The sequence below is a fragment of the Pungitius pungitius genome, chromosome 20 (genome assembly GCF_949316345.1).
Source record: "Pungitius pungitius chromosome 20, fPunPun2.1, whole genome shotgun sequence".
Classification (NCBI taxonomy): Eukaryota; Metazoa; Chordata; class Actinopteri; order Perciformes; family Gasterosteidae; genus Pungitius; species Pungitius pungitius.
In genome coordinates, this window is record NC_084919.1 from 7,213,639 (window position 1) to 7,227,408 (window position 13,770).

General features: G+C 44.4%; 2 protein-coding genes across 3 annotated transcripts; one reads left to right on the forward strand and one right to left on the reverse strand.

The window, feature by feature from the left end:
• Window positions 1-2,503: 2,503 nt before the first annotated feature.
• fosab (v-fos FBJ murine osteosarcoma viral oncogene homolog Ab) lies at window positions 2,504-4,897 on the reverse strand. The gene is made up of 4 exons (XM_037449565.2): window positions 4,616-4,897; window positions 4,002-4,226; window positions 3,796-3,903; window positions 2,504-3,690 (listed from the first exon to the last, which is right to left on the reverse strand). Exons 1-4 carry the CDS (start codon window positions 4,748-4,750, stop codon window positions 3,025-3,027), a joined length of 1,134 nt encoding a protein of 377 aa, XP_037305462.2. The 5' UTR covers window positions 4,751-4,897; the 3' UTR covers window positions 2,504-3,024.
• Window positions 4,898-8,427: 3,530 nt separating this feature from the next.
• LOC119195001 (protein c-Fos-like) lies at window positions 8,428-11,726 on the forward strand. Of its 2 annotated transcripts, none has more exons than XM_037449562.2 (4): window positions 8,428-8,855; window positions 9,427-9,639; window positions 10,217-10,324; window positions 10,433-11,726. In XM_037449562.2, the coding sequence occupies exons 1-4, from the start codon at window positions 8,727-8,729 to the stop codon at window positions 11,138-11,140; spliced, it is 1,158 nt and encodes a 385-aa protein (XP_037305459.2). In that variant the 5' UTR covers window positions 8,428-8,726; the 3' UTR covers window positions 11,141-11,726. The 2 variants fall into 2 exon arrangements, with proteins under 2 accessions (XP_037305459.2, XP_037305460.2); XM_037449563.2 differs by lacking the exon at window positions 8,428-8,855 and adding an exon at window positions 8,862-9,320.
• Window positions 11,727-13,770: the final 2,044 nt, after the last annotated feature.

Consider the following 13,770-nt stretch of genomic DNA (forward strand, 5'->3'; position numbering starts at 1 on the left):
AGATGGACACCCAGCAGACAGAAGAACATTGACAGGAATAATAGTGAAACTTTAAATTGGTGTCAAATGCCCTACTCAGTAACAGTATATCACTTCCAGGCACAGAGGGAAAGCACTGAACTATCCATGTTTTTATTTTTCAAGTTTTTATTTCCTCCCTTGGCAAAAAGAAAAGGTACCAGGGGAAGGACGTCGGTGAACACGGCGCCCTGCCAAACCGCGGCCTTGTCACCGCCGCATGGAGGCAAACCCGCTGCCTCGCGGTCGCTGTGCTCATTACACCCAGGAAGAGGAACCTCTGTCTGCCTCCCTCCCCGCTATCCTCGTATACTCATCACTTTGTCCTTCCCTCCTCCTCCTCCTCCTCCCCTCCCCTCGCTCTTCCTTCCCTCCTCTCGTTCTATCAGGCGCGCGTTGCCTGGTTCCTCCCTTGGGTCGCAGCGCCGACGCAGGTTGGCGTCATACTGGTCTAATTTTACTGCTGTTGATGCTGATGTTAAAAGAAGCAATAGGCACCTGCTATTTCTGCCTCTACCTCTTCTCCGTGGGGCCGTGGCGGGGGGGGGGGGAATAGGTATTAATAGACAGAGTTATTAGGCGATGCATGGTCGCACACTGAGGCTTTATTGAGGGGAAAAAAAAGGGGCTCTGCTCAGGTGCAGAGGAAAACAGATAGGCACTCAGAATTCAGCTGTTACACAACAGCGACGTGTTAATAAAACAGGAAGCTTTGTGAAAACAGTGTCCTGGGAGAGAGAATCAAGGTCCTACACAATGTACTTCTGCAACTCTAAGTCGCTAAAATGCAAAATACAAATACTTTAAAATCTTTTTGATGTTGTACAAGTAAGAGCAGGCCTGTATGCATGCAACTTTAGTAACAAGAGTAACAACTTTTGGCTCTTGGCTTTTTATTGCACAAAAAAAGGGTGTGTCTGCGCCGGAAGGGAGCGGACGTCAGAGTAAGTTATTGTGCGATGGTTGTCTTCCTAGCAGCACGTACATCACGTGTGCTCACCACGCATTTCCTGTGCATAGGCATTTAGCAATCAGACTTCCAATGATTCTTCGTGTGGTGAAATAGTGATTAAAGGTGAAATGAAAGCGGGAGGAGAGTACAAGTTTAAAGGGAGTGCTGGCAAAGGTTTGATGACAAATTGTGTTACAATATTATGAATTTGCTCACCAGTTAGTCAGCAGAAAGATAAAGCACACTGGAACTATCCCTCACCTTGTTTTATCTCAGATAAAAGTCACCACTGCGTTAACGGTGGCCTAACTCTTTCCATCTGTGGCCTTGTGAATAACACTTTTCTTTTAAAGAAAGGTGGATTGCAAACAGAGACAGACAGACGATTCCCAGCTACAAGAGCACATGCACCTCAACCATGAAGCTGAGATGAAATCAAGCACCAGCATGTGGTAATCTATGTGAAAACCAACAAGAAAACTCAACATTTAAGACGGTAACACAGGAGCAAAATGGATTGTGTCCATAATTACCCATCTTGAGTCATCTGTCTGTCTTTTGAGTCAGGAGTTAGCTGACAGCCTGCAGACTGACACAGTTACTTCACTAACAGCCAATGTGGGGAAAAAGATAATATGATACCAGCTTTGCAAATTAATTTACGTGCATGTGACACGCTCATCCTTCATGGCACATCAGTATTAAGTTTGCTGCTCGTCTGTTTTAAAGGAATGAAGAATTCAAACAGGCTGAATGAACCTACCAATCTACACTTGGGCTGTCTGGATGCTGAAGTCCATCTGCAAGAATAAAAAATCAGAACTCAGCTAAAAAGAGAGTATTTCAGACCTGTGTCTGTGCCTTTATGAATCGTTTCTAAACACTCCTTTCTTGTCGTAGGTCGCATGTGTGTCTTTGACTGTGGGAAGTGGTCTTCTCGCCACCTTCTGAACAGAACAGAATCAAGCTAACCGATGTCGACTGTGGTTAAAACGTCTCTTTCGGATCCTATGGCGACTCGTCTTATGCAACCATTTGCGTGTGCAGCGGGTCTCGTGCAATGCGCTGAGCACGTATAAGAAACACATTTCTTTTTCGTTTAGGGAAGTAATGCGTGGTGTTTCCCCCCCCCCCCCCCTTTAAAAAAAAATATTCCAACATGGAAATATTTTTCTCTGAAGACAAAACCCAGAAACAGATCCGCGTGTAAGCGGAAAAGCCAGTCTGCGTTCTGCTGGCAAGAAGCAGCAGAGAATCTAGTGGCGTTCTATATTTGGTCACGGAAATACGACGTCATCGCGCTACGTTTACACGTTTGAAAAAAATGGAAAGAACGCACTGACGTAGGAGCCCTGACGCGAAGTGAGCCTTGGCAACAGACGGAACAATAAATAGAGCCAGTGGAGATGCAGGGAAAAGTCTGCGATCCCTTATGGGGGCTAATTTTAGCCATTATTTTAAACGTCTGTTGAGTAGCACTGCTATCCAATCTCACAGAGAAGAAGAGCGCCACAGATTCGACCAAACACGTGGTTAATTTAAATAGCAATAGTATTTTTTTTATTTACATTTCGTACTAACAGCATTCATCTCGACTCTGTAAAAAAATAAATTTAAATTGAATAAATTAAAATCACTAATGTTTTCACAGAAAACTTCATAGACCACTCAGACCATCATGGTTAAGACAAAACATGTCAGTTTTAAAGGGTTTTTTCCACCATATTTTTTCTACACAATCCATTAAGCAGAAAACAAAACCGGATCAATAATAACTATTGCTCGGAACACATCAACACTACAACAAGTTTTGTTATTTAGCACCATTAAATCATACATGAACTCAATAAACGACTAAGTGGTATCAGTTGAATCATGCGTTTAAACTTGCTACATCGGCGTAATAGGCAAGTATCAATAAAGGCAAATAAAATCATAAATACGTTGCTTCTTGGTCAAAGTCCATTCTAAAGCCCTGCGTGTGATCTGCACATTTATCTCAACAATAAAGAAGATGCGCCTGATAGGAAGTAGTATTGTTGTTGGAAGAGTCTTTATAGGGCCAGCAGGGTTGGGGAGCTGAGGGAGTCAGAGGACAGGTCGTTGCCGCTGCTTCCTGTCTTGTAGTGGATGCCACACGTAGGGAAGGTCTCTGCCTCCGGGAAGGTAAACACAAGGGAAGATGTGTAGGTGGTGCCGGCTGGTGTGCAGGTAACCACGGGGGTGCACAGGGAGTCAAAGTCACTGCTATTGGCTGTGGCGTGAAGGGGCTCCCAGTCTGGAGTTGTGTAGATGGAGTTGGACAGGTCCACCTCTGGCACTGACCGCGCGGTCTCCATCTCCGTCTTGGCCAGCAGATCCAGAGACTCCTCCAGGACGGAGGAGTCCAGGTCCATCATCTTGACCGAGCTGCTGGAGACGGCGGCAGTGGAGAGGACGGAGCTGCTGCTGCTGCTGCTGCCGGAAAAGATTGAGTTGGAGGTTGAGGTGAAGGTTGTTGCCTTGGGGATGGTGTTCTGTGGCCTGGAGGACACAGTGGTGGAGAGGAAGGGGTGGGACGCAGAAATGGACACCACGGAGAAGTCGGTCTCCATCTCTGAGGGGATTTTGCAGATGGGTTGGTGGGCAGCAAGAATGAACTCGAGCCTTTCCTTCTCCTTCAGGAGATTAGCAATGTCGTTCTGGAGGAGGGACTTCTCATCCTCTAGCTCGTCGGTTTCCTGCGAGAAACAGAGAAAGTGGCATTAAGCTTGGCTCTTGGATAACACTTCTATTAGCTGTGAAATGCATTTTGACGAATGGTGGTACATCTGTAGCATACTTACAGCTTGCAGAGTGTCTGTGAGCTCTCTCCTCCTGTTGCGGCATTTTGCTGCTGCCTGCTTGTTTCTCTCCCTGCGAATTTTTTTCTTCTCTTCCTCCTCAGATGTCACCTGCACACGAGACAAGAAAAAGTTAAACCTCCAGCTCCGTGATGATTAAGGCATGGTGGAAGTCACAGATGTAGATCACACAGGCAGATGATAATTACCTGTTCCATTCTGGACCTCTTGGTGGAGTTATGCCCCCTGGAAGCAGACCTCATGCCTGGTGCCGAATACGCAGGGCTGGGTTTGGAGCTATAGGGGGGAGCTCTGTGAGAGGGGGCCACTGAGGAAATCAAAGGATTGACCATCCACTGCAGATCCGGGATGGTCGAAATAGCTGTGACGGTTGGGATGAAGGAGGCACTTGATGCTGTCAGGTCGGTGAAATCCTGTAAGTGAGGAAGCAAGAGGATCGTGAGCACATTGGGTCTATATACTTTCGGGAGACAGCGCGGCAGGGTGGTCTATAAAAAGCCGGGTGGTTTAAAAATATCCATTCATGATGTCAACTATGACGTTACATTCTCTCTATGGGGTGTCCAGGTGGATGAATCAAACGCGCTTCAAAGTGTGTGCAGCGCGGACCAATAGGCGTTTTAAGAATAACTCCGCATCGAGTACAGCTGTTTGTCAGTCATCTAAAAATTCTTATTGGTAAAAATCTTAAGTTTAAACTTTGAGTGATCTAGAGGACCTAATGAGCGGTATCTTTTCCAGCTACATGCAAACATGTGAATGTCAGATTTCTGTAGATGATTATAAATCTGATCGCACATACCTGAGACTGGGGAGATTCCATGCTGGAGTATGATCCCGCTGGGGACGGGTAGTATCCCAGGTTGTCCCCGGACGGAGAAGCGGTGCTGCAGCGAGAGGAGTCGCCGCACTCCGTGTTGAAACTGGTAAACATCATCTTTTCCCCAAAAAAGGTAGGTAGATCCAGACAAATGAAAAGTTGAAGAAATACTTTCGTAAGTTTAAGAGAAACTCTCAAATTCCGTTCCCAAAATGTTTCCTCCTGTAGTCGTTGTGCTGCTGAAAGTTTGAATGTCGACTGTGGGAGCTAGGAGCGTCTTTATAGCCTGAGAAGGAGCGGCCTGTGACGTCGATAGAAAGGGGCGGGCTCTTTACCCGACACGGGGAGAAATTATAACATCGAAAAACTCTCTTAACACAGGACCAACACCGAATAGGTCGCTTAAGCACACATAAACTGTTTCATACAATGCATGTTTATGCTGATAGAAGTTAAAAGTAACATAAACGATATGTTTTAAACTCACTCTCAAGAAGAGGAATATTCCAGGAACGGGATCCCCGAGACGTCATTGTCCTTATATGGTGCATCCTGTAAAAGGGGCGGACCTTGCTGGGAAACACACCGTCTGAGATTGGACGACAGCGACATGACGTTATGTAAGACAACAAACACAACGGCTGTTGTGAAAACTGAATAATGGTCACTAGAGAACATCCTACACAGCAAAGTACATCAAACATTAATTAGAACATGTAGATTCGGTCTGTTTTGAGTACCAAACAAATTCAAAAGAACTCACAATACTGTACCCGCACTGTCAACTTAAATAATGAATACACTTATACATATCAAGGACATGTAAATAACAGAATCATTTTTAAAAAGTAGCCTTTCATGCAAGATGCATTTACATTTTCATTAACAAGTTGTTGAAGACACTAAAGTGCTTGTCTTATACATCTTTCAAATATATAACTCCAACTCAACTAGATTTTGTCATACAAATAACTGACGAATGTCCTCATTGACTATAATGGTACAATCAGTCTCCCACTGACAGGCTGTGTAAACAGGCTAAAATGCCCCATGACATGGTTCTACTAGAAATGTCAGCAAAGCAAGTTTTTAAAAACTTTACCCTAAACCATAATTTACACTTACAGAACTTACTTTCAAACGTTGAGAACAAATTTAAATTTGATAAATTTTTACTTATTTTCTAGCTAATCTCAATAACCAGGAAACAGCTTTAGAGGAACATAATAATTTAATGTGCACAATTTGGATGAAATCCAAATCAACGCCAGTCAAGAACATCAGTAAAACATGTCCCAGCAGGTTGATTGCATGCGTGTTCTTCCCACAGGCAGTGCCTGTACCTTTTGTGCTCACTTCATGAATGGGTGTGTTTGGTTGCATAACGCACTGATAACCTGTTTGTTCTGTGTACTTTTGCAAGAGTGCTATTAGTTTTTTCTTTAGACGTTTCCAGATGATTACAAAGGTCTTCCCTTTTTGTGTGGCAGAGGGAATCCTCGTGATTTGGGGGTAATCTTTCAAATGCAACTCTGTGTGTTTGCAGTGTTTAACTTAATGACTGCTTTAAAATCCATTTTTAGATGCATTGAGTTGAACCCTAGAATAAAAGTAGAGCCACAGACCAGAGATTTAGTAGTTTCAGCGTCTTAAATGTTTAAAAAACATTAAGAATACCATTATTATGAAAAGGCCTCAAAGCGTTGATAAGTGTTAATTCGTCAAAGGGCTTGGATTTAGGTTAAAAGTAATCAGGTATTCGTTCTCTTGCTCGTGTTTTCTGGTTGTCATAGCAACACTCCACCCCTTCGCGCCAGTAATGTCCTCGTTTCGCATAGCAACAACGATTGTTTGTGTAGGAGCGACGATTCACTCTGCGAAGAAAATCAAAAACTGTCTATTTCGGGTAGGATCCATTTAACAACATGTGATGACGTTTCTGGTTTCGGGAAACGGCGTCGGAGTGAGAGCTCTGTCTACGTAGTTTGGGGTCTGTTCAGCAGAGGAATGAAATACACTAAACAACACGTTCACCTGGAGGATAGTTTAAGTAAAACTGTTTGACTGATTGTCAGCAAGCAGCAGCTTCCAAGTTCCGAACAATGTTTTAAGTTATTTTGAGGTAAGGAGAATAAAGTATAGCCAAAACATAAAACATGTTTTAACAATTAGCGTTACCTGGTTAACTCTAGTTGACGATACAAATGATAATCTAAACAATCAAATAAAGAGATTAAATAAATTAGATGCAGAAACACAAATAGTGGTAAATGAGTGTGATGGATTGTTGATTTACACACTCGAGGGCTATTAATTGTTTATTATATTTCATAACGGACTGATAAAAATGACAAATGTAATCCCCGGGCCATTCAATTTGAGTTCTATCAGACTTAAAAGCACGAGCAGCGGAATAATTCACAGGAGCAATTATCTATTTGCTTAATTTACATGGACTGATGTCACTGGGTCTAAAAATAAACTCGGGGAGCGCATTCATGCTCAAGCTGATTTGATGAAAAGAGGCCTTTGAGCTGTAGTGAGGGGTTTCTGTAGTTATGCCCGACGTCGGAGCCCCTCTGGTATTTAGCCGCCGCCGACTGAATGGGCTCAAGCCGACCACCTAATGATGTGCCGGTAAATAAACCCAAAGGGGGGCAGTGCCTATACCGGGAAGCAGACGAGCGCGCAGCCCCTCGGAGCGGGGAGAGACCCCTCCCTTTAGTCATCAATTGCCTTTCCCTTCAGTGAACTGACAGGTCATCTGACACCTAAATAACCCATTCAGCCCATTCAATCTGTTTAGGATCTGAATAGTGGGAATAACGATTAAAACGGGTGCCAAATACAATTGCATCCTTACAACTGATCAGACCGGAGTCGAAGTGAAAGAACTGACATTATTATTGCACAGAAATACAAATAATATAGTGTGAATGAATAATATCATAAAATTCGAGGCCTAGCATCCCCCTCCAACAAACCAATACATGTATACGATGAATATGCATTTATAGATAAGGAGGCTTCTTGTATCACAATGACGCTGTTATCAAGTACAATGCGTGACGATCAGAGAATGTTTCACTTTCTTTTGTGACTGTGAGTGAGTCCCCCCCCCCCCCCACCCACACACACGCACATACACATACACACACACACACACACATGCTCACATGTCCGTCTGCGATCTCTCTCAGCACCACAGCGCGCCTCTGTCTCCCCGGAAATACCATATATGGCTCTGTAGGTCCTTCGGCGATTGGCTGCTTTACTACCGCGACCATTCTGTTGCTGGAGCTCTTTTCACATGCAGCGACCGGTAACCAACAAATAAAGTTAAAACATGCAATAAGAAGGGAGGGATATCTGGATGACACTTCCTTCAGCGGCTCCTAAATAATCCGTCGGTGTGCTAAGAAGCAAGGCGCATTAATTGAATCAGCAAAATGATTTCACAATGTTGGTCCAAGTAATGTGATGAACAACTGTGTTATTGCATTATAACAGTTTGAAAACAGTGTATTGTATTCTGCTATTTTGCATTGTCCTCATCACTTTTCTTCTGCAAGAGCAATTGTGTTTCCTTGAATGCGCCAAAAATAGTTAAAATGTCTCTTGAACATATGTGGACGTATGGGGAACATGATGATGCAGATGCTGCATACATCAAGTGACGTGGCTTCGTTCATTCATGACGATGGGCACCTCAAGCAGGCGGGGGTGTCACCTCATTTGAGCTGCGCTCTATATGTATTTTTGTGCGTGAGTTTATAAAACAAGCAAATATAAAACGAGTGCTAATAGTGTCGTTCAGAAATTCCACGGATGTATAAGGTGAATCTGAAAACATCCGCCCCCCTCTTTCCTCCCTTTTGCCTCTCCCTCTGTATACGATGGTTCGGTCTCACCAAACAGATTTCATTCATAAAACTCCAGCTCACTATAAAAGGCGGGCCTCTCCACTATCTGCACAGTTACCATTCATGAGCCCGGCAAATGGAATATAAGTAATGGTTTAGGTGGGAGTTTTTCTACTTAGGTTCTATAGACTGTTCTAGCGTTTTATGCGGTGATTTTAGAGAACGAGAACATGCATCCAGACTCCAGCACTGAGTTCGACTCATCGTCCAGCTGTAGCACAGCATCGCCTGGCGGGGACACCCCTGGGTGCAGCCAGCCTCCTTCTGACTCGCTTTCATCCTCAGTGGACAGCACCAAGGTAGAAGCGGATCTGATCATCCCAAAATTAATCCTCACACATATTGCAGGATCATTCATGCGCATAAGGTTTATGGGTCAGAAATGGCGACTCAATGGGAGAAAAATATTCACACATACCCGAGAACATCTGACTGACAGCACTTCCTTTACCAGGAATCCTGCTGGAATGATTCTAACACATTCGCACCATTTCTGTAGGCGCCATGCATCTAATCCGCAAAAACAGCGCCATAACGTCCAGAGATTTAAAATATATATACATTTGGACAAAGACCTGTTTTGGTCGTGACCTTTCATTTTGGAGTGATGACGGTGATGGAGAAAAAAGCAAATGACTGATAAGGACGTGGTGATGAGGCACGCATCTGATTTCGACAGATTCGCACACTGTATTGATTTGTGTGTTTTTTTGTGTGGCATTCCTCGGCGGAATGATTGATGTAACATTTAGACACGTTTAAAGGTCAGCCGCGAACGCGGTTTCTCTGATAAGATAAATGATTGTTTGCCACACATCCACATGCATGTGGTGATTATCGGCAATGTGGGTTTTTTTTTCTCTCCCCAAGGATGCTGAGACTTGTGCAGCAGACTCCTTTGTTCCGACGGTGACTGCCATCTCAACCTCGCCGGATCTCAGGTGGATGGTGCAGCCGACAGTCATCACATCTGTCTCTCCGTCATCTGGACGCGCAAAGCCCAAAACGCGCAGCTCGACCCAGCAGGTGCAGACAGGTGCAAACAAGGCAAAGCCCTCCAGCCGGAAAGGGCTGAAAGAGAAGGTATCCGAGAAAACAGGGGCTGGGGAGGGGGCAATCAAATGTGAGTTCAGATATAACGATACGGGTATAGCCAATCAACCAATCAATGCGTCCGCGTCCAAGGGCTCATCACATTCCTCACCAAGACGCCATTCCACTAATAAGAAAATGCAGTTATCGCGATATTTTTTTTAGCGGGACGTGGAGGAGGACGCATTTGTTTTTTGATGGTTAAACGAAAATCAACGAAATCCAAATAAATGACTGCAGGGAGCCGCGCATCAGGTGATTAGATTACGTGTAATTGGTGCAGCGAGTAATTGCTTTTGAGGTAACGAGCGCTGTTTATGAATGGCAAATCGCATCGAAGTGCGCGTTCACGTGGTCGACCAGACCGTGCCAGTGGTGCAGCATTTTAACGCCTGAACTGGAAGACAGTCTGCACCGACCAGATCAGTATTCCCAGCATACACTGCGTGGATCATTTTTTGTTCTTCCCCTTTTGGCAAGTGAAATTATGAAAAGAGCCAACTGCTGATATGGCGAAACTCAGCAGGAAGCGCATTTTAAAAGGGGCTTTTTTCCTGATTGATTTTAGCCTTCCAAAGAGGAGGAGGAAAGGAGGCGGATCAGGAGGGAGAGGAACAAAATTGCTGCAGCAAAGTGTCGCAACAGACGGAGGGAGCTGATAGACACTCTGCAAGCTGTAAGTATGCTGTTTTATTTAATCACACATGGAACATCCACACAGCATGCCTGCAGGACCTGAGGACACTCTGAGTCTTTTATGCAAAGTCTTTCATCCTCACCTCAGGAAACGGACAAGCTGGAAGACGAGAAGTCTGCCCTCCAGGGTGAGATAGCTGACCTGCTGAAGGAGAAGGAGAGACTGGAGGAAGTCTTAGTCTCCCACAAACCATCCTGCCAACTCCCCACAGATGACGGTGATGAGAAAAGGGAGGAGGAGGAGGAGGATGATAAAGAAGATGATGTTAACACCATGCTGCAGGATCCTCCGGCCTCCCCGCAGCTGCTGTCCATCTTAGATGGAAAACCCACGGAGAGCAACGTCGGAGAAGCCTCCATTGGCCAAGACATGGACAGTGTCCCTTGTATCCCTGCTGCCGCCATTTTGGGGAACTCCGACATCCTCCTGTGTTCGAGTGCAGAGGAGGAGGATCTGGAGGACCTAAAAGGAGATGACCTGGATGACTTGGTGCCCAGCCTAGAGATGGCGGTGACCCCAGAGATGGCTGCCTCTGTCCCCGACATAGACCTGAGTGGCCCCTTCTGCCTCTCGGACTGGGAAACCCTTTACAAGTCCGTGGCAAACGACCTGGAGTCTTTGAGCACACCGGTCATGTCTTCCAGTCCCAATTGTAGCAATTACCGCACAGCGTTTTCCTTTAATTACTCTGAGATTGATTCCTTGGCCGAGGGCCTTGAGAGCCTGAAAGGCAGCCTGGGTGCGTCAGAGTTAATGAAAGATAATCTTAACTCTCCAACACTCCTGGCCTTGTGAATGCAGTTATGCAACAATATACTGTTATTGTATTCTAACCAGTCAACAAGCTATGATCTCTCTCTGTCTCTCTCTCTTAAAAACCAAGTGTAGTGTGAGTTTGGATGTTGTATAAATCTTAACATCAACGGTTGTGAACATGACATGTTTTGTGTGACTGTAACAGGGTTTGACCTTCTTCCATACCTACTGGTGCGATTCTCTGGAGGTGAGACTTTGTCCCGCTAACAAAAATGCATGCAAATACATTTCGTCCATACTCCAAGACGAGGTGGTATCTGTGTTTTAAACTGTGGTGTGAAGTTAGATCATGCTCAATAGCCTAAAGTATGCGTAATAATGTTGACCAAGTTGTGTTGTAACAAGTGAAAATAGCAGGGTTACTAAAGTGTAGTGTATAGGTGTCACATCTTGCTGTAAGGTGTCCCCTAACATTTCCTTTCACATTTTTCCATACCAAGAAAAAAAGATCATGTCATGTATTTTATCAAGATGTATTTTCTGACATAGTTTATTTTTTTACTTATCAAAAAGGATCAGATGCAAAAATTGTATAATGCTGGAAATAAAATAAGCCAAACCATAAGCATGACTCTGTGTTGTTATTATTCAGTTTTTTTTATATCATAGTTTAAATGAACTATGAGCCCATTGACTTTTATAGAGAATTTTTTTTAAAAATTTGTAATGGCTTTTTTGTTTTTTAAATGTCTCAACTGGTCTGTTCATTTAGTAAGGAATAAGACTGAAAGGTCCAACCAGCTGACTAAATGGATTACATGGTGCGATGTTGTCTGGACTCCGAGCAAAAAAAGTGAATAAGACACATGACCGAAAGCTTCAGAATAAACCTCGTTCTCTCAACTCAACTGATAATTCCAAGGTCAACAATGAGCTTTGAATGTCTATGAAACCAAAACCAAAATGGTAAATACAGGCCTAAAAAAAATAGAAACAAGAACATCCACAATCACCTGCGATCCCAACCTGCTAATAAAGAACGTGTAATATCCAATGGTAGCTTTAGAAAAACTAATTTGCAACAACAAGAGCCCCCCGAGTGAACTCGGGAATATTAATATACTATAGAAGCCATAAAGATGTCAGTGTTGCTATTTTAGGATTGAGGATTACATAAAATGCAACCACCGGGGACTGAAACGTGTTTAAAAGGAGTGGGAGCTGCAGAAAAAGCAGGTTAATTACTTATTCATAGCTCGGTTTCTTCCGCTCCGCTATTGTCACGGTCAAGGGAATCCGGTTCTACGGCAGCCCTGTACGTGCGTGCGTACTACGTCAGCGCGCAACCGCCCAATTAGCGTCACTTCCGTTGACCATGTTTGGGTAATTGCAGTTGTTTTGTCTCCATGGCAACAGGTGTCACATTTCGAAGGCCGGAGGATGTTACCGGAAAAGCTCGAAGCGCGAGCGAGAAGGAGCGAGGAGCGAGCCGGTGCTCGCAAACAGGAGACAACGTTCTCAGAAATGACGCCGCGGGTATCGCGTCTCATTCGGGCTTCTAACGAGAACAGACAACGGGGCATTTATCGATCGCTGCCTGTTCGTTCCCGGGCCTCAACGCAGCGGTGCACTTAATGTAGCAAACCACATTCAGTGCAAAAAGGGACGTTTTATTCACGTAGGTGAGGTTTGTCAGAGAAGCATTTTTTTTGTCGCAACATCTGCCATGTTCACACAACATCTGCCGTGTACCCACACACCGCGGGACAGGAGTGACGGGAGTTTGAAAGCAGTTTGGTTTTTCGCCAGTAGGTGGAGCTGCAGCGTGAGCAGTGTGCAGCAGAGAACATCTCAGGTTCTGTCGATTCCACTGAGGGTGCCTATGTGTGCATGTGCGTGTGTGCGTGTGCGCGTGCACGATGTCTCTGTGCCTGGCTATTTTAGTGATGATGGACGGGCCTGTCAACAGATCTGATGTCTACTGACTCACTCATTGTCCACTTGTTCCACCGAGGTCTGTGTGTCCGGCAGTGTGACAAGCTGCACGGCCTGTTTCAGAGACGCAGGACACCACACCGATCACGTTGTTCACAACCAACCGTTAAGCCACAACCCAACGGTATGAGATGTGAGCTGAAAGGGAGGGGAAGGTGGTCCAAGACATGGACTCTGGAAAATGTGGCAAAAGTAACACGATGGAGAACTCCTCCATTCAGAGACTTAACAGCAAAATGTACTCTGTCACTCTACAGGCACGTGAGTGTGGTTGTTGTTGCATCATTACCTTGTTGGATGATTGTTTGATCAAAGATTGTAGCTCCATTAGGGTAAAACCTTTTAGTTCATTCATACGTTGTTGGTTGAAACAATTATTTTGCATTCAATAAACGTATCATGTAGAACAATAATCTAGTATAGTTGTCAAACTAAATGTAACAAGAGAACATGTGCACTTTTGTCTTTGAAAGGTAATGGTAACAACTATAAAACATAAACACAAGTACTGAACTGTTCCGGGGCATTATTCTTTCTAGCTGATTACAGCGCTTTTTGTGTGGGCATGTTCAAAATGCTGCATTGACATCTTTCTCACTCTATTGTAACATCGCTGTGAGAAAAGTCACAACCTACACCTTTCTACTCTGACCGTTAATCCTTGTAGTTGGTGA

What these genes read in the sequence shown, in the direction of transcription:
- fosab (XM_037449565.2), bottom strand. Translation starts at nt 4,750, where the DNA reads ATGATGTTTACCAGTTTCAACACGGAGTGCGGCGACTCCTCTCGCTGC. An exon ending in AGAGGTCCAGAATGGAACAG is followed by an intron (nt 3,904 to 4,001) that starts GTAATTATCATC and finishes TCTCGTGTGCAG; the next exon opens with GTGACATCTGAGGAGGAAGA. An exon ending in TCACAGACACTCTGCAAGCT is followed by an intron (nt 3,691 to 3,795) that starts GTAAGTATGCTA and finishes TGTTTCTCGCAG; the next exon opens with GAAACCGACGAGCTAGAGGA.
- LOC119195001 (XM_037449562.2), top strand. Translation starts at nt 8,727, where the DNA reads ATGCATCCAGACTCCAGCACTGAGTTCGACTCATCGTCCAGCTGTAGC. An exon ending in CCTCAGTGGACAGCACCAAG is followed by an intron (nt 8,856 to 9,426) that starts GTAGAAGCGGAT and finishes TCTCTCCCCAAG; the next exon opens with GATGCTGAGACTTGTGCAGC. An exon ending in TGATAGACACTCTGCAAGCT is followed by an intron (nt 10,325 to 10,432) that starts GTAAGTATGCTG and finishes TCCTCACCTCAG; the next exon opens with GAAACGGACAAGCTGGAAGA.